The sequence below is a fragment of the Budorcas taxicolor genome, chromosome 16, assembly GCF_023091745.1.
Source record: "Budorcas taxicolor isolate Tak-1 chromosome 16, Takin1.1, whole genome shotgun sequence".
NCBI classification, from domain to species: domain Eukaryota; kingdom Metazoa; phylum Chordata; class Mammalia; order Artiodactyla; family Bovidae; genus Budorcas; species Budorcas taxicolor.
In genome coordinates, this window is record NC_068925.1 from 54,666,696 (window position 1) to 54,689,492 (window position 22,797).

Below are 22,797 nucleotides of genomic sequence, written 5' to 3' on the forward strand. Positions count from 1 at the left end.
CTCCAAAATCACTGTGGATGGTGACACAGACACAAAAGATGCTTGCTCCTTTGAAGAAAAGCTATGACAAACCTAGACAGCACATTAAAAAGCAGAGACATCACTTTGCTGACAAAGGTCCGTAGAGTCAAAGCTATGGTTTTTCCAGCAGTCATATATGGATGTGAGAGTTGGGTTATAAAGAAGACTGAGGACTGAAGAATTGATGCTTTCCAAGTGTGGTGCTGGAGAAGACTCTTGAGAGTCCCTTGGACCGCAGGGAGATAAACCAGTTGATGCTAAAGGATATCAAGTCTGAATATTCATTGGAAGGACTATTACTGAAGCTCCAATATTCTGGCCACCTGATGCGAGGAGCCTACTCACTGGAAAAGACCCTGATGCTAGGGAAAGATTGAGGGCAGGAGAAGGGGATGACAGAGGATGAGAAGGTTAGATGGCATCGCCAACTCAACAGACATGAGTTTGAGCAAACTCTGGAAGATAGTGAAGGACAGGGAAGCCTGGCGTGCTGCAGTCCATGGGGTTGCAAAGGGTCAGACGGGACTTAGCAACTGAACAATAACAATAGGTGTGCCTCAGAGAATAAAAAAGAAATCTGAAGTCACTTCCGAGTCCCAACGCCCAAGAGGAGCCCAGTCTAGCCCAACCTGAGATTAATGGTACAAGGTGGTCAGGGAAGGACTCACCAGCAAGATAGGTGAGTAGAGATCTAAAGAAAATCAGTCACACAGATACTTGGTGGAAGGAAGTCCTCTGGATAGAGGAAATGGCAAATGTGCAAGCTGTGAGTCAAAAACATGTTAGATGTGTTCAAGAATTGGCCAGGAAGTTGGAGGGGGGTGGGCACAGGGAGAGAAGGAGGAGAGCAGGAGAGAATATCAGCTCATGCAGAGCCTTATAGGCTGCTGACCTTTATTCTAAGGGGAAACAAGAAGCCAACAGAGAAACAGAAGAGCAACTGAAATAGAGGAGGGTCACTCTCGGTGCTACATAAAGACAGAAAACTGTAGGCGGACAGGGAGACGAGAGGGACTGAGCACACCCTCCAGGAGAGGGGCCGGGGGAGACCGGAGCGGCCTGAAGATAGTGGGGAGAGGCCAGAGCCTGGATGCACCCTGGAGAGGAAGCTAACAAGCTGAGTGTGTTGGCTGACTATGGTATGGGACAGGGGCAGGGCAGGGTAGGGGCCGGTGGTAGTAGGAGAAGGGTCAAAGAGATTCCACAGCAACTGCTGTTAGCCTGTTCACTAGACTGAGGGAAAAGCAAGTTTGGTCTGTGTGCGTTTGTTTGTATTGGGGGGAAATGAGAGTTTACTTTGGATGTGTTGAAGTCTGAGGAGCCTGATAAGACATCCAAGTAAAGATATTAAGTAGCTAGATATGACTCTCCTCAAACTAGAAAACAGCAGTTGGAGCAGGGACCTGGAAGAGGTCACCTGCAAAGCAAATGAAGACAGGGGAATGGCTGTGTCCCCCAGTTGATTCCAGTACCCAGGGGTCAGAGGAATGGCCAGGGAGGATCTGGAGAGCCAAGAGAGGGGCAGCCCTTAAACTGAGGAGGGTGTAATCAGTTGTATCCAGAACTGCTAAAAGGCTGAGTAAGATAGGGCTGAAAACTGAACATGCGATCTGCCCAGGTAGGGGTGTGATGACGGTAACAACAGTTTTGGTGGAGCAATGGACAAAGGCCTACTGAAGGTCAGGAGACACAGGAAGAAGAGACAGGGAGACTGGAAACAACTCTTTCAAGTTCAGCTGTAGAGGAAAGCAGAGGAATGACGGAGTGGCTGGAAGGGAATCCAGGGACAGCACAGGCCTCTGAGACAGGAGCTATCACAGAGCTCTCTGCAGGACCACCTAAGTCTCTGCTGAATTACATCTCTTTTTACTGTAGGTGCTTAAGAGTTATGAAAGGTTCTGTAGAAGAAACAGAGCTTGCTCTGACTTCTCCTGTTTCTATTAACTGGCTCTTCCTTCATTCACTGGACAAAACGTCAGTACCAGGTGAGTAAGGCCTCCAAGATCCTCATCCTTCCAGAGCTCTACTTTACCAGGAGTTAAGCAGGCAGGCAACACCACTCCAATGAATTAATGGTTAAGCCCATGGAAGTACATGGTTAACAATGATTAAGGACAGAAACACAAGGGAGGAAGTATCTGGTGGCTTTGTTAATCAATCACGGGGAGGCTGCAAGGATAGAAGAGGAAAACAAAGCAGGAGCCATCAAACACGCAGCGCAGTGTAAATCAGTGTGGACTGAGCTGGAGGCGGTGGGGAGCCAGTAAGATATTTTAAGGCAGAAGAGTGCCATTTGGGAGACGTGGCTGCAGTATGTATTAAGGGACTGGGAAGAGGCAGAAACCAACACCAATGCAGTGGCATTAGGAGGGAAATGCTGGCTGCCTACACTGAGAGATGGCAATGGAAAAATGCAGAAGAGGCAGGAAAAAAAGTGGCCAGAGCAAGATAAGACACCAGAGTCTGGTTAACAGACTTTGTGATTGCCTGGATACACGGGACAAGGGAGGCTTTTAAAAGGCCAACCTTTCCAAACTTGGAGCATATGAGGTATTAACACAAGCAATGATTCTGTCCTGGCCCTCCCCCTGCTTCCTAAGAAGGTCTATCACTTTTTCCTACCTACCACCTCATCCACTAGCAATGAGGTTTCTGCCTCTACATACACTCCAGCCTTTTCTCCTCCAGATGCATTTCTTACATTGCATGAGTCTTCCACAAATTGGGAACCCAGTCATCTGATGGTGGTTCCCAGGAGCTAACTCTCTTTTCAAATACATTTTCAACAGAGACCAAGTACATCACTTTAAAAAAAAAAACAAAAAAACCTAAATGAGAAAACAGAAATGAAAATAACATCTCTAAGGCTCAAAAATTTCTTTACAGAATTTATCTTCAGCCAAAATCCATAGCTTCTTTGAATGGAAATATTCTATGATTGGTAAATAATTCCAGATTGAAAGCTGTCCAAAGTAGTATGAACCAAAATGTGCACAGCTCTATGAACCCAACTGTGTCCACACACTCACTGAGATCTGCTGAGTTTTAAACCTAAAGGATGGCCTGGGAAACAACAGAAGAGTCTGGCCGCTTGCTCCACACACCAACCACTTTTTGAGGGCCAAGCAGAACACGTGCAAGATGCTGACAAACACCAATCAAATACTGACCAGCTGTTCCACAAACAGGTAGACACTAAGTATCTTTTTTTCCACAGGACCTGAACTTGAATCAGGAAAAAAAATTAACTGTTCTGAACTGCTGAAGGGGAGAGGGTTCTGTTGGATTGTACTTTAATTCTGCCACTACCAGTAGTAAGGTTCTTCGGTCTTTTTGTTGTTGTTCCAACAAATGTCTTAGCAAACCTGCTATGAGCTGGCAGATCTGTTTTATAGGACTCTAGGAAGTGAATTTGTTCTTGCTTCTTAAAATGCTGCAGAAAATTATAATCCTTTAAGAATGTCATCCCCACAAACAGTGCTAATAAAAAGATTATAAAAGGCATCTACAGTATTTTTTTTTCTCTACAAATGTTTTTTGAAAGAGTCATAGTCTGTATTTTGAAATCAGCCTATTTGGGTCACTATGAACTCTTGAGCAAGCTCAGTCTCTGTATGATTTTGCCACGTAACAATGTAAGACCACGTCGTTCCCCACCCCCGCTTCTACTGGCCAGAGTGTCAGTGTGGTGTCTCAACTGCATCAGGCAGAGGGCAACCCACCTTCCTGAGCAACTTCAGTCCCTGTCTCTGGGAATTCTTACATCATGGAGGGCGTAGAGTATTAATTTTTAGAAAGAGCTCTAAAGAAGAAAATTTTGTAGGGAGAAATACAAAGAGATAAGGCAGAAATTTAAATTCTAAGCAAAAAGAGAAACACTGCATTCTCTATCCTTTTCATTCTAACACATACAACCCAAGGTGTTTGATATTTTCAAGTAAGTTTTTAACTGAAATACCAACTATTAAGAAGAATATTGCAAGATAAGATGTTCACAAAGTAAATACACCGCTGTGCTCACCCCAACACTCTGATCGACCGGCACCCCAGAAGGCTCCTCCTGTCCCTGCCAGTCTGACCTCTGTCATCACAGATTTGTTCTAGTGGTTCTGAACTTTATGAATTATTTATAAATACAGTCACATAGTACGTTTCATTTCACTTCGTTTCATTTTATTTTAACCAGGGAATAACTTCATCTTGAACAAAGAAGGCTCAGCTTGCCATATTAAACGTAGGCGGCTTTCTTGCTGTTTAACCCTCTACAGTTCTTGGATGATTCTGAGAAGGGCACTGCAGGGAGATATAAAGTCAAAGCAGCTGGTGGGCAAACACGCCCGCATCCTACAGGTCCAACTCCAAGCTTACCTTCCGCAGAATCTCTCATATTTGCAGGGCTGGGATCTGGCTCACTTGTCTTCAGCTGTACGTCTTCGGTTTTGTTTGCTTTGTTTTTACTTTCTTGGGGTTTTTTCTTCCCTGAAACACAATATTTATTTATTTGTTTGCTTGTCTGTTTGTTCATTTGGTCACTCACTATTATCCTGAATTTTTGGAGGCAACTACTAATTCAAACTATTTCTAGGTAATCATCACCTCAGATTCCTGAAGAAAGAAACAGATGATGACTATGAATACCTGTTATGTCAAAGAAAACAGAAACCCACAAATTCTGTATTTTTGAGAATCTTGGGTAATGGTTCCCTTTATAACAGCTATCAAACTAATATGTAATATATTCCAGAAGAGTTAACAACACTGAATGTCCAAGGAAAATTAGAGAAGAGTACTAAATTTCAACACCACACAAATAACAGGAACTGGCCAAAGTCTAGTTATTTGTAAGAAGCACATGAGAGAAAAGACTATCCAGACTTGTCAAAGTAAAGCAACTGAAGCAGAGATGTTGCTGAACAGCAAGGGATACCATACTCATACACCACGGCTCAAATATCAAATGCAGAGTAATTCTGAATAGTTCACTGTCTGCCAGCGCGGCATTCTCAGGGTCTGGAGGGACTCAACTCTAGGTTCAGCACAATTCAGTATTTCATTAACAACTCAAAGAATGGAAGTCAGGAAATGCTAGCTGCATTCCAAGTAGCAAGAGAGTTCAAAAGATGAGTTGGAACAATAAACTAAAGTCACCAAGATGTTCAACATGGACAAACATTTCCCTATAGAACTACTACGAAAAAAAAGTGAAAGTAAAGTCGCTTGTCCGACTCTTTGCGACCCTGGACTATAGCCTGCAAGGCTCCTCCGCCCAAGGGATTTTCCAAGCAAGAATACTGGAGTGGGTTGCCATTTTCTCTACAGAAGTACTAATGCTGAAGGTTTGGAAGCTCCGCCTCTCTGGGATTTAATCAGAATTTGTGGCCCTGTTCCATTTTTTAAATTCTACATTTCTTGCTCCTGGGAGCTTTTGTTTTTCAGTTTTCAGATTCAGAATAAGTTCCACCCACCTTCCTCTAAACTTTCTTTCTCTTTCTGCAACGCTTCCCCCAACCAGGCCTCAACAGCTCCTGGAACTGTCTTTTCTCTTCAGAACAAGGCTCTTGACACCTTCATCTCTGATTTAGTAAATGACTAGGAACTAGAAACCATTCATAGCTTCTGGAAAATGGTATTCCCCTTAACACTAGTGTAGAGAATCACTACAGAGGAGAGTAACTAATTAAAACATAGAGCACAAATGAAATGAGGTCAGAGACACAAAATATCACCACTACAAAGATTATGATTAAAAACAGAAACATCAACTACAATACAAATACTAACCATCAAAAACACCTCCGTATTTTGACAGATATTTAAGAGATGCAACAAGAAAAAAAGTATAAGATACTTAACAATCAGCCATTTGATTTGTTAGTCTTAAAAAACAAAATACCATTTTAAATCCCTAACTCTTCAGCTTGTAAGAAAAACTGAAGATGTCTCCTGCAATTATATAAAACCTTCACTCAAATTCCTAGTAACACATCACTCCATTCATTTCTAAAGGCAGCTGAAGTTGAACCCGCGACATTAGCGTGTACTTCACTGGAACCACACTCCGGTGGAAAGAAGAGCTGAGAAGTCTGTGTGTAGCTGGCCAATTCATGTCTCTAGGTGGAAGTGTGATGAATCAATCCCTTCTGCAAGGGGCAAGGATATGAACACACCTTTTCATCTGGTTAGAAGTAACCTCTTCTTTCGAGTCTTTCACCCTTTGCCAACTTAACAGCACTTAGTCTAAGTCTGATGATGACAAAGGCTCTTGAGAACCCAGGTGTGTTTAAAGGAATATGGATCCAATCAGTTTTCTTATCCTCACTACGGTATACGCCGTGCTGTTTGTGTGTTGTGCCTGGCCCGCATCGGACTACTGGCAGCAAACAAGGCAAACACAAATGATTACTTGGCTATGAATGTAACTGGTCTAGTAACTGCACTACCAGTCTGAAGGGGTTCATGGAAAGGGTTCCCAGTGCCTGCAGACGCCTGATTTAAAAGTTATATTCAGAACGCGTTTTCCCTGAATCAAAATCCTCAAATAGTTATAAGACATCAGTACTACCTCATGTTTTTCAAACATGCTAAACAATAAAACCCTTTTCTACCAACCTTACTTTCTACTTTATACAAATATGAATAAATAAAAAGGGAGGTCTAAACTCCACCTCTTATGAATAAACCTTTAAGTCACACTATAAAATTTAATGGAACAGGTGTCAACTTGTACTACAATTTCTTAAAAAACAATGCAGAAAATTTTCTGAAACCTATCAAGTGCTATATGAAACCAGTTTAAAAAAAAAAAAAAGGCAAACTGACCTATATGTACAGACTACTAAAATAGTAAAACTTCTAGATTTATATAAAGGAAACCACAGCTTTAATAATACCATTCATTAGTATGTACCAAGAATGAAAGTACATAGCTAAAAACGCTGTTTTAGTTTCCTGCCTAAAAGAATATTAGAATACTTCGCTAATACTGAACTTCAAATATCTTAGTTTTAGACTCTCCTAATCAGTGAGCAGCTATGCCATCACCAAACTACCCCACTCCTCTCTCCGTTGCCCCCACCCCTTGCTGCCCCTGTTATCCTATTTAAAATCCATGACCAGGAAACCCTGTTCTGCCTGGTGAAGAGAAGCCACATGCGGTAGGGACAGTCTATTTGGAGAGCAAACAAGAGCACCCACCAGGCTTGCGGCAAGCCCCTCAACCGCAGCACAACGGACACGTGGGGTCAGACTGCTCTCTGTTGTGGGGCTGTCTGAAACATCACAGGACATTGAGAAGCATCACTGACCTCCACCCATTCGATGCCAACAGTGTGCCCCTACATCTGTCTGTGACAAGCCAAAGTCTCCAGATACCGCGGAAGCCTCACCCAAAAGAGAATGTCTCTCTAGGTTAAGAACCACTGGGCTAAACCAATATGGGGTTCCACAGTCTGTGTATTTCTTAAAATTTTTCAAGTATTTGATAATACTAACAAACCAACTCTAAAAACTAAGCAATGGAACAATTAAACTTACCTCTTAAGTGCCTCTGGTGAACACTGGTAGACTTAATTTATGATAGACACCAGTCTACCATGAATCTAATCATCACTAATTAATGGAACTGAGATAATCTCATTACATAAAATGATTTTCTCAGTCTTTATCAGAATCCTCTAATGCTCAAGGTACTTCCCATTAGGACCAAGACTAGAGATGAAGGGGCTATTGAAATCCCCCGTCCTACCTGCTATTTCTGTGCTAGAACTGAAGACCACGGTCCCCTGGGAACTACCCAGTCTATGATAGTAGAGCAGTCTGACCCTGGGAATCCTGACTCACTCTTAGGTACGCCCAGTGTCACTCACAAATACCCTAACAGCACCTGGTGGCACCTACTCCATTTCCTCAAATCAATACATTTCTCCCCCATACCTGGTTTTTGTTCTACATGTAATCAAATTAAAAGTAAACAAAAACAACTTCTAACTGGAAACAACCTGTAAGGACTTCTGCGAAGGGAGGGGCATGTGTTAGTTCTTGTCTGTAAGGCAGGAAGCGCCTGGGAAATGGTCCGGCAGAGCTGCTGGGAGCCTGGTAAGTACACGTGTGCACTTACCCTCAGGTTCCTGAAGGGTCCTACATAGAGGCTCTGCCAGCTGCGTGCTCCACTTGGTCTAAACAAGAAAGATACAGGAATGAAAACACAAGGAAAGTGGAATGGAGACAGTGACACAGAACATGACGAAGGACAGGACAAAACATTATGTATGTAAGGAAAAGAAATACACAAAGATGAAGAAAACTGAATGAAACAGAAGGAAAACAGCAGTCACCCCCTACATCGAGGCTTCCCTCCAACCCCCCCACAAATAATAGTCTTTGTGTTCTCAGTGGGGGATAGGATGTGGTATACTTACTTCCAGCCTATCCCATGCTCATGACTGATGTCCCTACTACTTAAGTACTGTTCTGCCAGAAGACTCAAAGTCCTAACCTATGTCTCTCATTTTAGAGAGACACCCAAGGACCACCGTCATGAAGTCAACTGCCTGAGATGACAGAACTAAATCGCCTCTCGAGTCAGAACTAAAACCCAAGGCTGACGGTACCAAAAGTGCTCTACTAACACACTTATTTCTTACAACCCATAATGGCATAATACAAATATCTTATTCTTTACACACCACTTTACATCCATTATTTCACCCACTTTCAAGTGCAGATGAAAGCAAACAAATATAAAGACTTTCACTACATTTATAGAAAAGGAACCATCAAATTGGAATGCAGATATTTTCCATTTCCATTTTATGTTATGCCAGAAACAAGTATGAGTCAACAGCACAGAACCCCAATCTAAGCAAAATACATTAAATATCAATAAAGCTGGATTTTCTAGAGAAATAGCTGCCATGGAGAGAAATTCTACATGTGCATCAACTACATGTTAAAGACAACATGTAGCATTAAGCTGCTGGTGCCTGCAATGTAAGGTGCAAAACCAAAACTGCCTAAAGCATCACGTGAATAATTTAAGTTCTTGTCTATATTCTACTCTTCTGATGAACTAGACAACAAGGATATTCTAAAGAATAATGTCTCAGTTAAAATTGTTCAGGCATCAGAGAGATGCAAAATTCTATAAGGCTTGCTCAAGTTACATTAAAAATTCATCACAATAGTGAAGGCTCATGCATTTGGTGATTTAAATGAATTAAATTTAAAACCATATGTAACTCTACGTGCACTGCCTGCCTCCTCACTGGGGAGCTACCCAACTCTGATGCATAAAATCAGACAGAATTCAGTATCAGTGTGCTGAAGCAGGGCCAGCACATCCTTGTTTGGAGAGCTCACCCTCTTATTCAGACACAGAGACGATTCCAAACCAGGCAAGACTCCAACTGTGAGGTGAGACCCACAATCGCACCATGAAAGATCAGCTAGCCCGAAGGGGCTGGGCTGGCCTGAACAGGGACCAACCGTGACCACCACCACCTTACCACCATAGGGTGGGCATGACTGCCACCTCCAGTTCCTCACTCACACAGCCCTTCACCCCTGCTGCCGCAACTCCACCTGGATGGCTACCTCTAATCCTGAAATCACAAAACCCCAAAGTTCTTTACTTGCCTCCCAATCTCTTCTCATCATCTAACAGTTTGATGACCTTTACAGCTTAAAAATTCCTCTCCTGGGCCTTATGCCATTACCAGACTGTCCTCCTCCACTAATCATTCTCTGGCAAAAACCTTCCTCTTCCTCCTGCCCACAGGACACCTGATGATGATGCTTTCACACACGGCTAGCTAAGCAGAGGATGCAGATCTTAGAGAACAGATGGGGAATAATGGAATTAATGGGCTACCTTAAAAGGTAAGTGAGAGAAGAACCCTAAGACTTGGAGAAGGAGCCGTGAAGACGGTTTAACCAAACTTCACAAATACACTTCTCTGAGCTTTACTTCATTACAAGAATTGCCCAAAATCTCACTGCAAGTTTGTAGTAGATTTGGGACTTTTATTCTCATCCAATTCACTATTCTATCCACTGTGTTCTAACAGCCTTCTTAGTGACACTCTGTGGGTTCCAATTTCACCCTTAAAAAGAATTAAGAGTACCATCTGTGTTTCAGGCAAGTTTGAGAAATTCATCATGAACAAAGTCATTACACATCTTTTCCAATTTTTGAAAGGCAAAGGAGGGGTTTTCACAACAGCAGGTCCAAAATAAGGTGAAAAGCCTAACTGGGGAAAAGGCATAAAGTTCATGTTAAATGACATGGGATTTAAAACAAAAAAACCCACAAACAAACAAAATCTCTAACAGATCAGGTAGTAACCAAGGGGAACCAATGGATAACAGCAAAACTGTTAGCTTAAAGTATGGCCAAAACAGTACTCTGCGTGAACTACTAAAGGGTGGGCAGTCTTAGGCCTCAGCACATCTGGCAGTGGTTTAACATTCTGCAGTGGGTGTGATGAGTAGGGAGAAGAGAAGCTAGAAATGGTTACACAAAGCTAGGTTTTCCACAAGGAATAAACAGGTCATTTCAATATCCTTCATGTATTCTTAAACAAAAAATACTGAATTTGCTACCCTGGAAGTCATCAGAAGGAAACCTGAGGATTGATGCGAGAAACTGCAACCAGAAAGGCTTCCCTGTGTAAGGTCAACAGCATCCCTACACGTAACACAAGAAAGTGTTTATCAGATGACTGCAAGTGGCCATTACAACTGGCCAAGGGAAGATCGGTGGGCAAACAAGCCACTTGTGGCCTTAGCTCCATCAGGCCATGGTGTTTCAAAGAGCAGTAAGATGCAACAACAGTTGATTTTTACAGAAGTGATGTATAATGTTATACATTTTCTAAAGATTTCTTTTGCACAAAAAATAACTTTGAAATACACCTGGTAGTAAAAATTCTGTTATGCTGCTTGGGCAAAATTTCAAATCTTTTTCTGTAAACTTCTCACTAAGAGCTGTCTGTAACTCTGGAGGCAAATTATAAAAATAAAACCTCTCCGGTTTTAAGTTGCTCATGGCATTAAAATAGGACTCCAGGCTTTGCTTCAACAGAAACAATGGAACAAAGTTCTGGATTTTTCAGCACTGCAGATCACAGTATAAATTCCTGGAATGCTTGCAGCCCGCGAGAGGGATGGGGGGGCAGGGCGGGGTGCACAGTCTTTGCTGTTGTGGAGCTCTGGCTCCCCACCTCTTCCAAATGTTAGGCTGATGGAAGAACAGCAAAGATCACATCTGAAGGGAGCTTCTAATTTCTCTTTTTAAGAAAAGGCTTTTAGCGGCTTTGGCTGGCCAATTTCAAATATTAGAAATGGATTCCCAAATAAACATTAGTAAATTCAAATTAAGAAAGCTTTAAATTTCCTTACACTCCTGGGAACCTCAAAAAAGTCTTGTGGCATAAACAAAATGATCTCAGAGACTAACTAAATACCTCTGAAACTTAAACAAGCTGCTAGCCTGTTCTGCTTTATAATCATTTTAATTTCTCAAGTTCTTTTCATGGATTTTCATTAGCCTTTGTCTTACAGAAGGAAAAAAGGTATCTAAAGCCTGAAAATGAAAGTCGCTCAGTAGTGACCAACTCTTTGCGATCCCATAGACTGCAGTCCATCAGCCTCCTCCGTCCATGGGATTTTCCAGGCAAGGAGGCTGGAGTGGGTTGCCATTTCCTTCTCCAGAGGATCTTTCCAGCTCAGGGATGGAACCCCGGTCTTCTGCACTGCAGGCAAATTCTTTACCAACTGAGCTACTGGGGAAGCCCACCAAAAAAGTGAACTGCCAACTTAGAGCAAGGAACTGACTTTACGTTCAGGTATAAGTCCCCTGTGGCAAAACAAATCAGGCCTGGGAGCTGTGCAAGGAGGTGGTGTGCTACAAGTGCCTGGCAACCCTAAAACAGAAGGGACAGCCACGCCCTTGAGAACTGATTAGTCTTAATGAAACAGAAAGTCTATTTTTCCCTCTCAACGCCCAATGTAAGTTTTACAATGCTATATCCTGATGAATTAATTACAAAACTTGGTTTAAAAATATTTTCAGGAAGTAAAATCTAGATCTAAATCTGAATCAACACAATTGCAGTATTCGAAATTCATTCTTTACATTTGTCTACAAAAATGCTCAGAGGAACAATGGTCAAGCCACATCACTAATTAATAAAATCAGGCTACAATTCACCCACAGATATAAACCAAAAGGATCTGCATTAAGATGTTGATAGGTGGCTCCCAGTGATGAGATTATTGATGAAGGTATGGTACCCATTTCTCTATCTGTTTGTATTTTCTAATTTTTCTAGATAAACATTTCAATACATGATGCAAAAATAAAGATTTTTTTTAAAAAATGAAATACCGACAAAAGCAAAAGTAATGAGACAACTGAAAAATGTTTCTTTTGGTTGAGATTAACACAGGCGGTTCTACATCAGTACAATCTGGCACTGTGCTGCACAGCAAAAGCCCGTAGTGTCTCTCTTCCCCATTTCCCACCTCACACACCAGCATAATGTCCAGAAAAATGTGCTCTTCCCGGAAAAACCAAATTCACAACAGAGACATAGTAACAAAGATTTAAAGGATGTTTAAAATACATCTGACCCTTTAACAATGCTGTGTGTATGTGTGTGTTCAGGGCGTTGACCCTTTATGAAACAGAAAATTTGTGTGTAGCTTAAAGCTGGCCCTCCACATGTGTGATTCCTCCATAGCTGCTTTTTTGCATCCTGGGATTCAGCCAACCCTAGGTCACTGAGTACTATACTATTCATTACTGACAAAAATTCACCTGTAAGCGGAACCCACAGTGGTCTTCAAGGGTCAACTGAATGCCCAAGCATTCACATTATCACTGTGAGCCTTTTGGTATATATCCTTCAACTCTCTTTCCCATGTATCACATAACTTCAAACAAAAAATTGATTTGTCTCCTCTTTTTGACAGCCATACTATTTGTTTCGGTGCACTTGGGTATCACACCCATAACTTTCTGAATCAAAAATCTAAACAACCATGCTGAGCGCCTCCCAGGTATAAGCTAAGGACCAATGTTTTGGCGGTCAACTAGGATAATCATGAGAGTCGTCTTTGCTACCTTTTATTTTGCTTCTCTGAAAATGTAAAATTTAGGCAATGGCATTTGAATATGACATGTTTTGGTAAAGGTTTTAGGAAATTTGTTTATAAACACAAAAGAATGTACAGATACTACTCTGCTGAATCACCGAGCTCCACCATGAAATGAGACACTTTCACACCAGTGCAATGTTTAAGACCTTTTGTCACTACTGCTAGATGAGCCCATTCCCTTCTATTCAACACTCGGTCGTCCTCCAGCCCCTCTGCCTGCAGATGCACCTTTCTCAGAGTTCCCGGCTGACACCTCTCTGCTCCCACTGAAAAAAGGCTAGGAGTTCTCAGGGGCTCAGCTATGTATGTGGTCCAGCAAAAGTTCACCCCTCTGGCAAACTCAAAACTGCCCGGGCTGTCTTTCAGATTCAAGAAGCATGGAAGGAACTCAATGTATTCTCTTCACAAAGCAATTATTTTTTTAAATCACAAGTTACATATAAATTCAACTCCACACTTTTCTTTTACTGACCTCTACCTAAAAGCAAAATCCTACTAGCCTACTCAGGGCTTCCCAGGTGGCACTGGTGTAAAGAACCCACCTGCCAATGCAGGAGCCTCAAAGACAAGGTTCAATCCCTGGGTTGGGAAGATCCCCTGGAGGAGGGCATGCAACCCACTCCAGTCTTCTTGCCTGGAGAATCCCACAGACAGAGGAGCCTGGTGGGCTACAGTTCATAGGGTCGCACAGAGTCAGACATGACTGACGCAACTTAGCACGCACTACCCTATTTAACAACTTATCTCATTCTCAAATGTATTAGCCTATTATCAGACTACTAAATCTTTCCTCTACATTAACTGTAAAGTTTCTAGAATGATCAAATGAAAGTTTGATCATTTTTCTTGGGTGGCTATTATCCACAAGACACTCTGTTAAGAGGGAATACGTATTTTTGTTGTTTGGTAGCTCAGTTGTGTCTGACTTTTTTTGCAGCCCCATGGACTATAGCCTGCCAGGCTCCTCTGTGCATGGGATTTCCCAGGCAAGAATACTGGAGTGGGTTGCCATTTCCTTCTCCAGGGGATCTTCCCAATCCAGAGATTGAACCTACATCTGATTAGCAGGCAGATTTTTTACTGATAGGCAGGCAGATTCTTTACCACTGTGCTACCTGGGAAGTCCACAGGGAATACATATACGTCTGCCCCAAAGATATTTAAAATGGAAGTTATATGTCTAACTTTGTGAAAAGCAAGTCCCCTTGCAGAAAGGCCCAACTAATGTCAATAAATAGATACTTTCTAGTGGAAAAAAATGTTTCAGAAAAATATGGATTTCCTTAAAAATAAGAAGGGAATGAAGGAAAAACGAAGCAGGAAGGAAGGATGGGGTTGGTGGAGGGGGGGTTATTCGGAGGTGGGAGGAGGGTGACTGATATAAATAGCCATCTGGCCAGGTAAAGTGAGGACACTCAAGGAATTGCTAATAACCCAGCTGCAAGCTCAGGTCCTCCCTTACACCCTGGGTGGGAACACAGGCTCCAGGACTGAGATGACATCAGAAACACTAAATCGTACTTGGTGCCAGCCTCCAAGGACTTTCCCACAGGGTTCCAAGTTGATGCTGCTCTCTTTGGCCAATGCAGGGGTAAAACAATGCCCCCTGACAACAAAGAAGTCTGGGAGGAAGAGCTCACAAAAGACAAGGAGTTGAAACACAGCTGCCTCCTAGGCCAGTGTCCACGCTGGGAAAAGGGGTCTCACTTTCAATCCAGTCACTCATTCCATCTGCCCCCCTAAAAGGTTCCTGTGTCCCCAAGGTCACACATCTTCCCTGCAGATGACCTCAAATAAGTGAGATCAGACTGGGCTCTCCCCGTCTCCTTCCCTGGTGTTGGGGTGGTATTCTGAATAAAACAGGACAAGAACCACACAAAAATGGGAATTCATAAAACTGCAACTATACTGTGCAGCCATGGGCCATGATTTGACTAATGATTTGATGTAATCGTGTTCAGGGCAGAGGAGAACTAACTGTGATACATACTGATGACTACCTGACGCCATCTTAGTGGAGGGAACGTGAGATAATGTGCATCAAGAACTTTGCACGGTGCTTGACAAAGACTCAGTAAATGCAATCAACTGTAAGGATTATCCACAGTAGATTCTCCTAAACAAATTACAGAAACCCCATGCCTACAAGTCTAAATTGCCAGCATATGTTCCTTCTTATGAAGACAATAACATTCTGCTTCCCTAACAAATCCGAATTCATCCATTTGTTTTGCTCATTTGTTCTACATTGATTCACAGGATCCCACCCAGATACCATTACGGAAATGTACAAGTCCAATGAGGACAGACGTTTAATTCAGAGGAGACAGAATTAACCAAACACTAACATCCCTATCAATACACATAAATGCTCTAATAGCAGAAGTTGTGAAAGTCTATAACCCACTGATTTTACTGCTTCTAAAAAACACTCTGTGCTTAATTTTTTAACTAAGCATACTAGTGCACTTAACATTTCTAGATCTCTTCGAAAAGAAACCTTAGACCTCTCTGATAATCAGACAGCACCTAAGGCTCCCCCATAGTCATGCACAGTCATAAACACAACAACTGGGGCTCAGGGACACCTGTGTTACTACATATTTAAGTTGTGAGTCTATGTAAATTTGTCTATTGACAGACTAAAAAGAACCCAGACTGCTGAGACAATACTAATAAATACTGCAAGATAATCAGGACATTTAGTAACTACAACACATAATAGATAAAACTGACATTCTCAACTTAAATAGTAACTTCTAAGAAAATGTCTCTTTCACTTCTGTTTTTGCTTGAATTCATATCCAGCAACATGTAAAATGACAAGATTTCCTATGCTGTCATATATAGCACTGAAATAGCTCCAACACACTCACCTTCAAAACTATCTGGCAATTTACTCTAAGGAAATGTATCCAAAATTCATCTAAAATCTCATCTGCAGAAAATAAGATTTTAACAGTAGAGTTACCAGTGATCTGGATCACAAGAAGGTAAGACAGACAAACAGGAAGACAGTGAGCCCCTCATCTGGGCAGCAAGCAAACAGTGAAATATTTACTTCTGCCTGTGTAATAAATCAAATTCCCAGAGTTCTCTAATTCACACTATTTGGGGTAACTAGTAAACAAGACAGCATACAAAACAGAAGCAGTCTCTACCACCTGAGGAATTCTCTAGTGTCCCTTTGTGTATCTACTTGAAGATCCAAAGAAGCTCCTTACTCTCACTTAATTTGTAATCTACTTCATTCTGTGTCGCCAAAGAAAAATATATGGATTTAATTTTAAAGAGCATGTTAGAAGATGTTGAAACTGTCCATTTTTTAAAATCCAGAAGTACCACCATAGGCCAAGGAATAAGCAGCACTTCCACGGAGCTGATTCTGCCACTGCCCATGCCCACCAATTACAATCGCATGGACCAAAATCAGTGCACCACCCATGTTCCTGGGAGGCTCTCACTTACTGCTCACAGTAACTCTACACGGTAGGTGTGACCTCATTTTACAGACAGGTAAACTGAAGATTAAAATGTGCAGAGTAATCTGTCCAAGGTCACAGTGCTGTTAACTGGTGGATCTAAGGTCTGGATCTGGCCTTGTAACCCCAAGGCTATGTTGTAGAAAGCCACAATGAAATCCACACATTGTACATCTCCCAGAACTCAGAGGTTTAGCCGCATCGGCAAATTTTCCCTTCTTGTCTCCACTCAACACATAGAAGTCAGGTTCCTTTTAAACACGTTATCCATTGGCAAAGTACTTATCCAGTTGTATTTGATATGGAACCAACAGTGAAGGCTGAGCAACACACCTAATGTGCTTTAACACAGAAAGAAGTTGGGGGGAATGTTAAACAATCTATTGTGAAAACAGTTTAACAATTTCACCAACATTTTTTCAATGTTAGCAAATCTGGCCCCACTCCAGTACTCTTGCCTGGAAAATCCCATGGACGGTGGAGCCTGGTAGGCTGCAGTCCATGGGGTTGCTAGGAGTCGGACACAACTGAAGCGACTTAGCAGCAGCAGCAGCAAATTTGGAAAACTCAACATTGGCCACAGGACTGGAGGTCAGTTGGATGGATGACCCACAAGCTGCAATCAAGACTGCTGGGAGAAATATCAATAATCTCAGATACGTAGATGATACCACCCTATTGGCAGAAGTGAAGAGAATCTAAAGAGTATCTTGATGAGGGTGAAACGGGAGAGTGAAGAAGCTGAATTAAAACTCAACATTCAAAAAACTAAGATCACTGCATCCAGCCCTCTCATTTCATGGCAAACAGATGGGGAAAAAATGGCAACAGTGGCAGATTTTATATTCTTGGGCTCCAAAATCACTGCAGACAGTGACTACAGCCATGTAATCAGAAGAATTTTGCTCCTTGGAAGAAAAGCTATGACAAACCTAGACGGCGTATCAAAAAGCAGAGACATCACTTTGCCGACAAAGGTCCGTATGGTCAAAGCTATGGTTTTTCCAATAGTTATGTATGGATGTGAGAGCTGGACCATAAAGAAGGCTGAGCCCCAAACAACTGATGCTTTCGAGGTGTGGTTCTAGAGAAGACTCTTGAGAGTCCCTTGGACCGCAAGATCAAACCAGTCAATCCTAAAGGAAATCAACCCTGAATATTCACTGGAAGGACTGATGATGAAGCTCTAATATTCTGGCCACCTGATGCGAAGAGACAACTCACTGGTAAAGACCCTGATGTTGGGAAAGACTGAAGGCAGGAGACGAGGACAACAGAGGATGAGATGGCTGGATGGCATCACTGACTCAATGGACATCAGTTTCAGCAAGCTCTGGGAAACGCTGAGGGACTGGGAAGCCTCGTGTGCTGCAGTCCATGAGGTTGCAGAGTCAGACACCACTTGGCAACTGAATTTTTTGACAACTTCCCAGGAGATTTAGAAGACCTCACTTCTCTAAAACTGAAGAGGGTCATAAATAGTGTTAGTTAAGGATCACTCTTTCTTGATTCAATATTTTCCACACTCTAATTCAACCATGAATTTAATTTGCTTTGGCATACAGACAGTAATTTAATTTACATTATTTTCCAGTCTGAATCACTAAATTTATAATTTTGATGGAGTCAAAACTGAAAACAGACGTTATTAAATAAGCTTCATAAATAAGCTTAATAAGTAAATAAAATAAAGTGAAAGTGGAGAGTGAAAAAGTTGGCTTAAAGCTCAACATTCAGAAAACGAAGATCATGGCGTCCGGTCCCATCACTTCATGGCAAATAGATGGGGAAACAGGGGAAATAGATGGGGAAACAGTGGATACAGTGTCAGACTTAATTTTTTTGGGCTCCAAAATCACTGCAGATGGTGACTGCAGCCATGAAATTAAAAGACGCTTACTCCTTGGAAGAAAAATAATGACCAACCTAGATAGCATATTCAAAGGCAGAGACATTACTTTGTCGACTAAGGTCCGTCTAGTCAAGGCTATGGTTTTTCCAGTGGTCATGTATGGATGTGAGAGTTGGACTGTGAAGAAGGCTGAGTGCTGAAGAATTGATGCTTTTGAACTGTGGTGCTGGACAAGACTCTTGAGAGTCCCTTGGACTGCAAGGAGATCCAACCAGTCCATTCTGAAGGAGATCAACCCTGGGATTTCTTTGTAAGGAATGATGCTGAAGCTGAAACTCCAGTACTCTGGCCACCTCATGTGAAGAGTTGACTCACTGGAAAAGACTCTGATGCTGGGAGGGACTGTGGGCAGGAGAAGGGGACAACAGAGGATGAGATGGCTTGATGGCATCACCGACTCGATGGACGTGAGTCTGAGTGAACGCCGGGAGTTGGTGATGACAGGGAGGCCTGGCGTGCCGCGATTCATGGGGTCGTGAAGAGTCGGACACGACTGAGTGACTGAACTGAACTGAAATAAGCTTGACACTCAGATTTGATCTTGTTATCAAATACTTCCAGGTAAAGAAAAGATACATCCTGAATAATGTATTTTAGCAACTAATATAACTCCTAAAGGGCAGTCCAAGTGGCCCTAGTGGTAAAGAACCCACCTGCCAGTGCAGGAAACATAAAGAGATGTGGGTTCAATCCCTGGGTCAGGAAGATCCCCTGGAGTAGAGCATGGCAACCCACTCCAGTATTCTTGCCTGGAGAACCCTATAACAGAGGAGCCTGGTGGGCTAAAATCTATAAGGTCGCAAAGAGTCAGACACGACTGAAGCAACTTAGCGTGCAGCACAGCGCCTAAAAACAAGCAAATCTGTAATCTTAAACCCCTTGTTCAGAAATCCAACCAAGATTGAGACTGCTTTTTATTATTTGTTTGGATGACAGTGAGAAGGGAAGCTGCAATTTCACCTCCAGTGTTAATCCTACAAAAATTACAATCCATATGTGTAAACAGACAAAAATCAGAACTGCCAACTAATGAGCACTGTGCTGGCGGCAGCACAAATCTGGTGGAGAACACGGGTTTCCACTGATGCCACCACGAACACCTTCACCAAGCAGGGACCACGGCGTACGGTGGAGAACATGGGTTTCCACTGATGCCACCACGAACATCTTCACCAAGCAGGGACCAAGGCAGAAGGTGGAGCACAGTGACTTCCCATTCCTCACTGGAACCTGAGACTTTCTGCTTTACTGCACAGAAAAACGGGCTGTGAAAACCTCATAGGTTAAAAACAAAAATACAGCCAAACAGAAAGGAATATTCTATACCTCAAACTGGCAAGAGAATGAAAATTGAAACTAAGAAGCCAAATGGTAGAAAAATAACAAAAGGCACAGTTACAGTTAAGTCGCTCAGTCGTTCTGACTCTTTGCAACCCCATGGACTGTAGCCTACCAGGATCCTCCGTCCATGGGATTCTCCAGGCAAGAATGCTGGAGTGGGTTGCCATTTCCTTCTCCAGGGGATGAGGGGGTTTCCATTTCCTTCTCCAGGGGATCTTCCCGACCCAGGGATCGAACCCAGGTCTCCCACATTAGAGGCAGACACTTTAACCTCTTAGCCACCAGGGAAGAGCAACAAAAGGCACAGAAATTTCAATTCCAAACTGTCCTGGAACTTCAAACAGTACACATAATTTGGTTTTGGGGTTCTAAACAAGGGTGAACAAACCAGTTTGCCTTCATTTTTGTGGCATGTGGTAGCTCAGGAAACCTACAAAAGACTGCACCAAGAAGTAGGATTATAAGCACAACAGGAAAAGATTGTTTATCACTGTAGCTTTAATAGAAATAAGGGGGAGGAGGAATTTTAGCCTAAGAAGTATTTACTGCTTTTCTTTTTAACCAAAGCAAAGACAATCCTCTACAACTCTACTTAAGGGGTAACACACAGCTATCACATTAAGGGTGAAATCAGATTCTGGTCATTCAGATAATGATTAAACTAATAAGGACATATAAAAATTCCTTAAAGTATCAAAATAGCAAGGATTTGGGATATCATAATCTTACTTTAGAAGGTGACATTTTTATATATCACACACAATGCTGTTATTTTATTAGAATAAACTTTTACCTCTGAAACTATTCAAATATTCTTTGTGATATTAACATATATTAAATTTAATAACAATTAAAATAACTACACCATCCTACAATGAAAAACTTCTATCAAAAAATATTTTTAAATTTCAGGGTCATGACCACAAAAATGGGAAGAGGAAATAAGTAGCTACAATAAGAGCTTCAGAATACTGAGCATGGTCTAGTCTCTTACCCATAATCCCTCAGGACTTTTCTTAATATATGTGTCAGTTTTAAACCTTTTAAACAACGTTACCTCCCCTTAATTTTTAGAGAAAATTAAACAAGAAAGAAAAATGCTTAGGAAATATGAAAACATGAAAGCTCAGATTAGTAAGCAGCAGCTCACATACAGTGCGTATGAGGGTGTTATGGACTTACTAAATCTCTACAGAACAACTAAATACTCTATAAATTACAAATCCAAGAAGCATTAAGTTGTAAACATGTACACACATTCTAAAGACTCTACTGTGGGATACACATGATGACGAATCACTCCTGCCCCACGTGAGGAGGATTCGGGAGTGCACACAGACAGGTTAGGGCAACTCCTCTCTCCTTCTTGTCTCCTTTCTTGCCTTTCCTCTGAAATGAATCAAGTCCCTAGAACAGGAACAGCTTTATCAGTAAACAAAACCTTGTAAGAAGCTACTGCTTCAAACAGTTCAGATGAATTCTTCTTAAAGGAAAAGGTAAAAAATAAAAAACCTACCCCCATCAGAAGGAAATGGCAACCCATGCCCAGTTATTTTTGCCTGGAAAATCCCATGGACAGAGGAGGCCGGCAGGCTATGGTCCAGGGGTGGCAAAGAGTCGGACACAGCTGCGTGAACATGAGCGCGCGCACACACGCACACACACATTCTGATAAAACAAACAAAGTCCCTCTTTACTGGTGTCACAGAGTAAGAGTGAAAGTAACTAACAAGCATATTTTAACTCAATTATCCAGTAAACAAATCAGAATTACACTGAAAATCAGTTTTTAGACTTTTAAAACTAGTATACTAATTAAAACATGTTCATGATCTATAACATTCAGCTTAAGGGAACTTCTAAAGTTGTTTTCTATTCAGTGGAAATCGGTCAGTCATTCTCAGCAAGAGAACACTTAGCGGAGCAGGACGCTAAACATCACTGGCTTCTTAAAAACGATCAACAAAACAAGATGGAAGAACTCCACAATCCTAGACACAATGCCTCTGCCATCCGCACTGCAGAGGGAGTCAAGCCAAGACAATGTCTCACTCGGTTCCTGTGGTTTCAAAACTGATTTCAAAAATAATACACAACTTAAGAGAAATGAAATAGTCATAAGAAGTTCAAACCAGCAAATTTGTCATTAAAAGAACACTTAACAGACAAGAACTAGAAAGGGATTAAAATTTGATCTGTTAGTTTTTTCAAAAACTCTTTGAGATGCTCAAAGGAATACAATAAATCTATTTAATCCATAAACCCCAAAGCAAAAAATAACTGAAGGCATTAGTTTTCACCATAACTTAGCTTTCTAACACAAAAGATTTCACTTAATCACACTGCCTTATTATTTAAGATTAAGGTGTGCAATTTTGAAGAGAGCAGTGAAAATTCGTCTTGGCTAATTAGCAAATTCTTATAAAACACTGCTACTTATTCTGTGTAGGCATCCTGCTTAGAAACATTAAGGAACAAAAACTAGGTTTAGGCAAAGTGGAGCCAATTAATTCAGTAGCTGGGTGAACTTGGGGAAATCACAGAAGCCCTCAAGCATCAGTGTCCTCATTCACGAAGGAGAAGAATGACTCCCCACGCTGCAGGGCTACGAGCAGGATGAGCAACGACGTGTATGAAGCACCGAGCGCAGTGCTGGGCAGACGAGAACCATGCTGTCACTCCCACCATCAAGAGAAAGCAGCAGCTCGTCACGTGATGACATGGTGTGCACAGTGTCAAATCCTGAGATACGTCTCTATCAAAACGCAGTGTAATGAATGAATTCAGCCAGGAACTCCCGTAACATCTGACACTGGTTTAATCTAAGTGGTAAATGGCAACCCACTCCAGCGTTCTTGCCTGGACAATCCCAGGGACGGGGAG

General features: G+C 41.9%; 1 protein-coding gene across 6 annotated transcripts in view; it reads right to left on the minus strand.

Annotated features, from left to right (window-relative positions):
* Positions 1-22,797, minus strand: part of PRDM2 (PR/SET domain 2) — a 112,912-nt gene that overhangs the window by 43,967 nt on the left and 46,148 nt on the right. For all 6 annotated transcript variants that reach the window (XR_008200716.1, XR_008200717.1, XR_008200718.1 and 3 more), the window contains exon 6: positions 4,390-4,500. Coding sequence is in view for 3 of the 6 variants with exons in the window: in XM_052653495.1 (XP_052509455.1) it covers positions 4,390-4,500 (111 nt within the window). In the remaining 3 variants the exon portion in view is untranslated. The remainder of the gene's footprint in view (positions 1-4,389; positions 4,501-22,797) is intronic.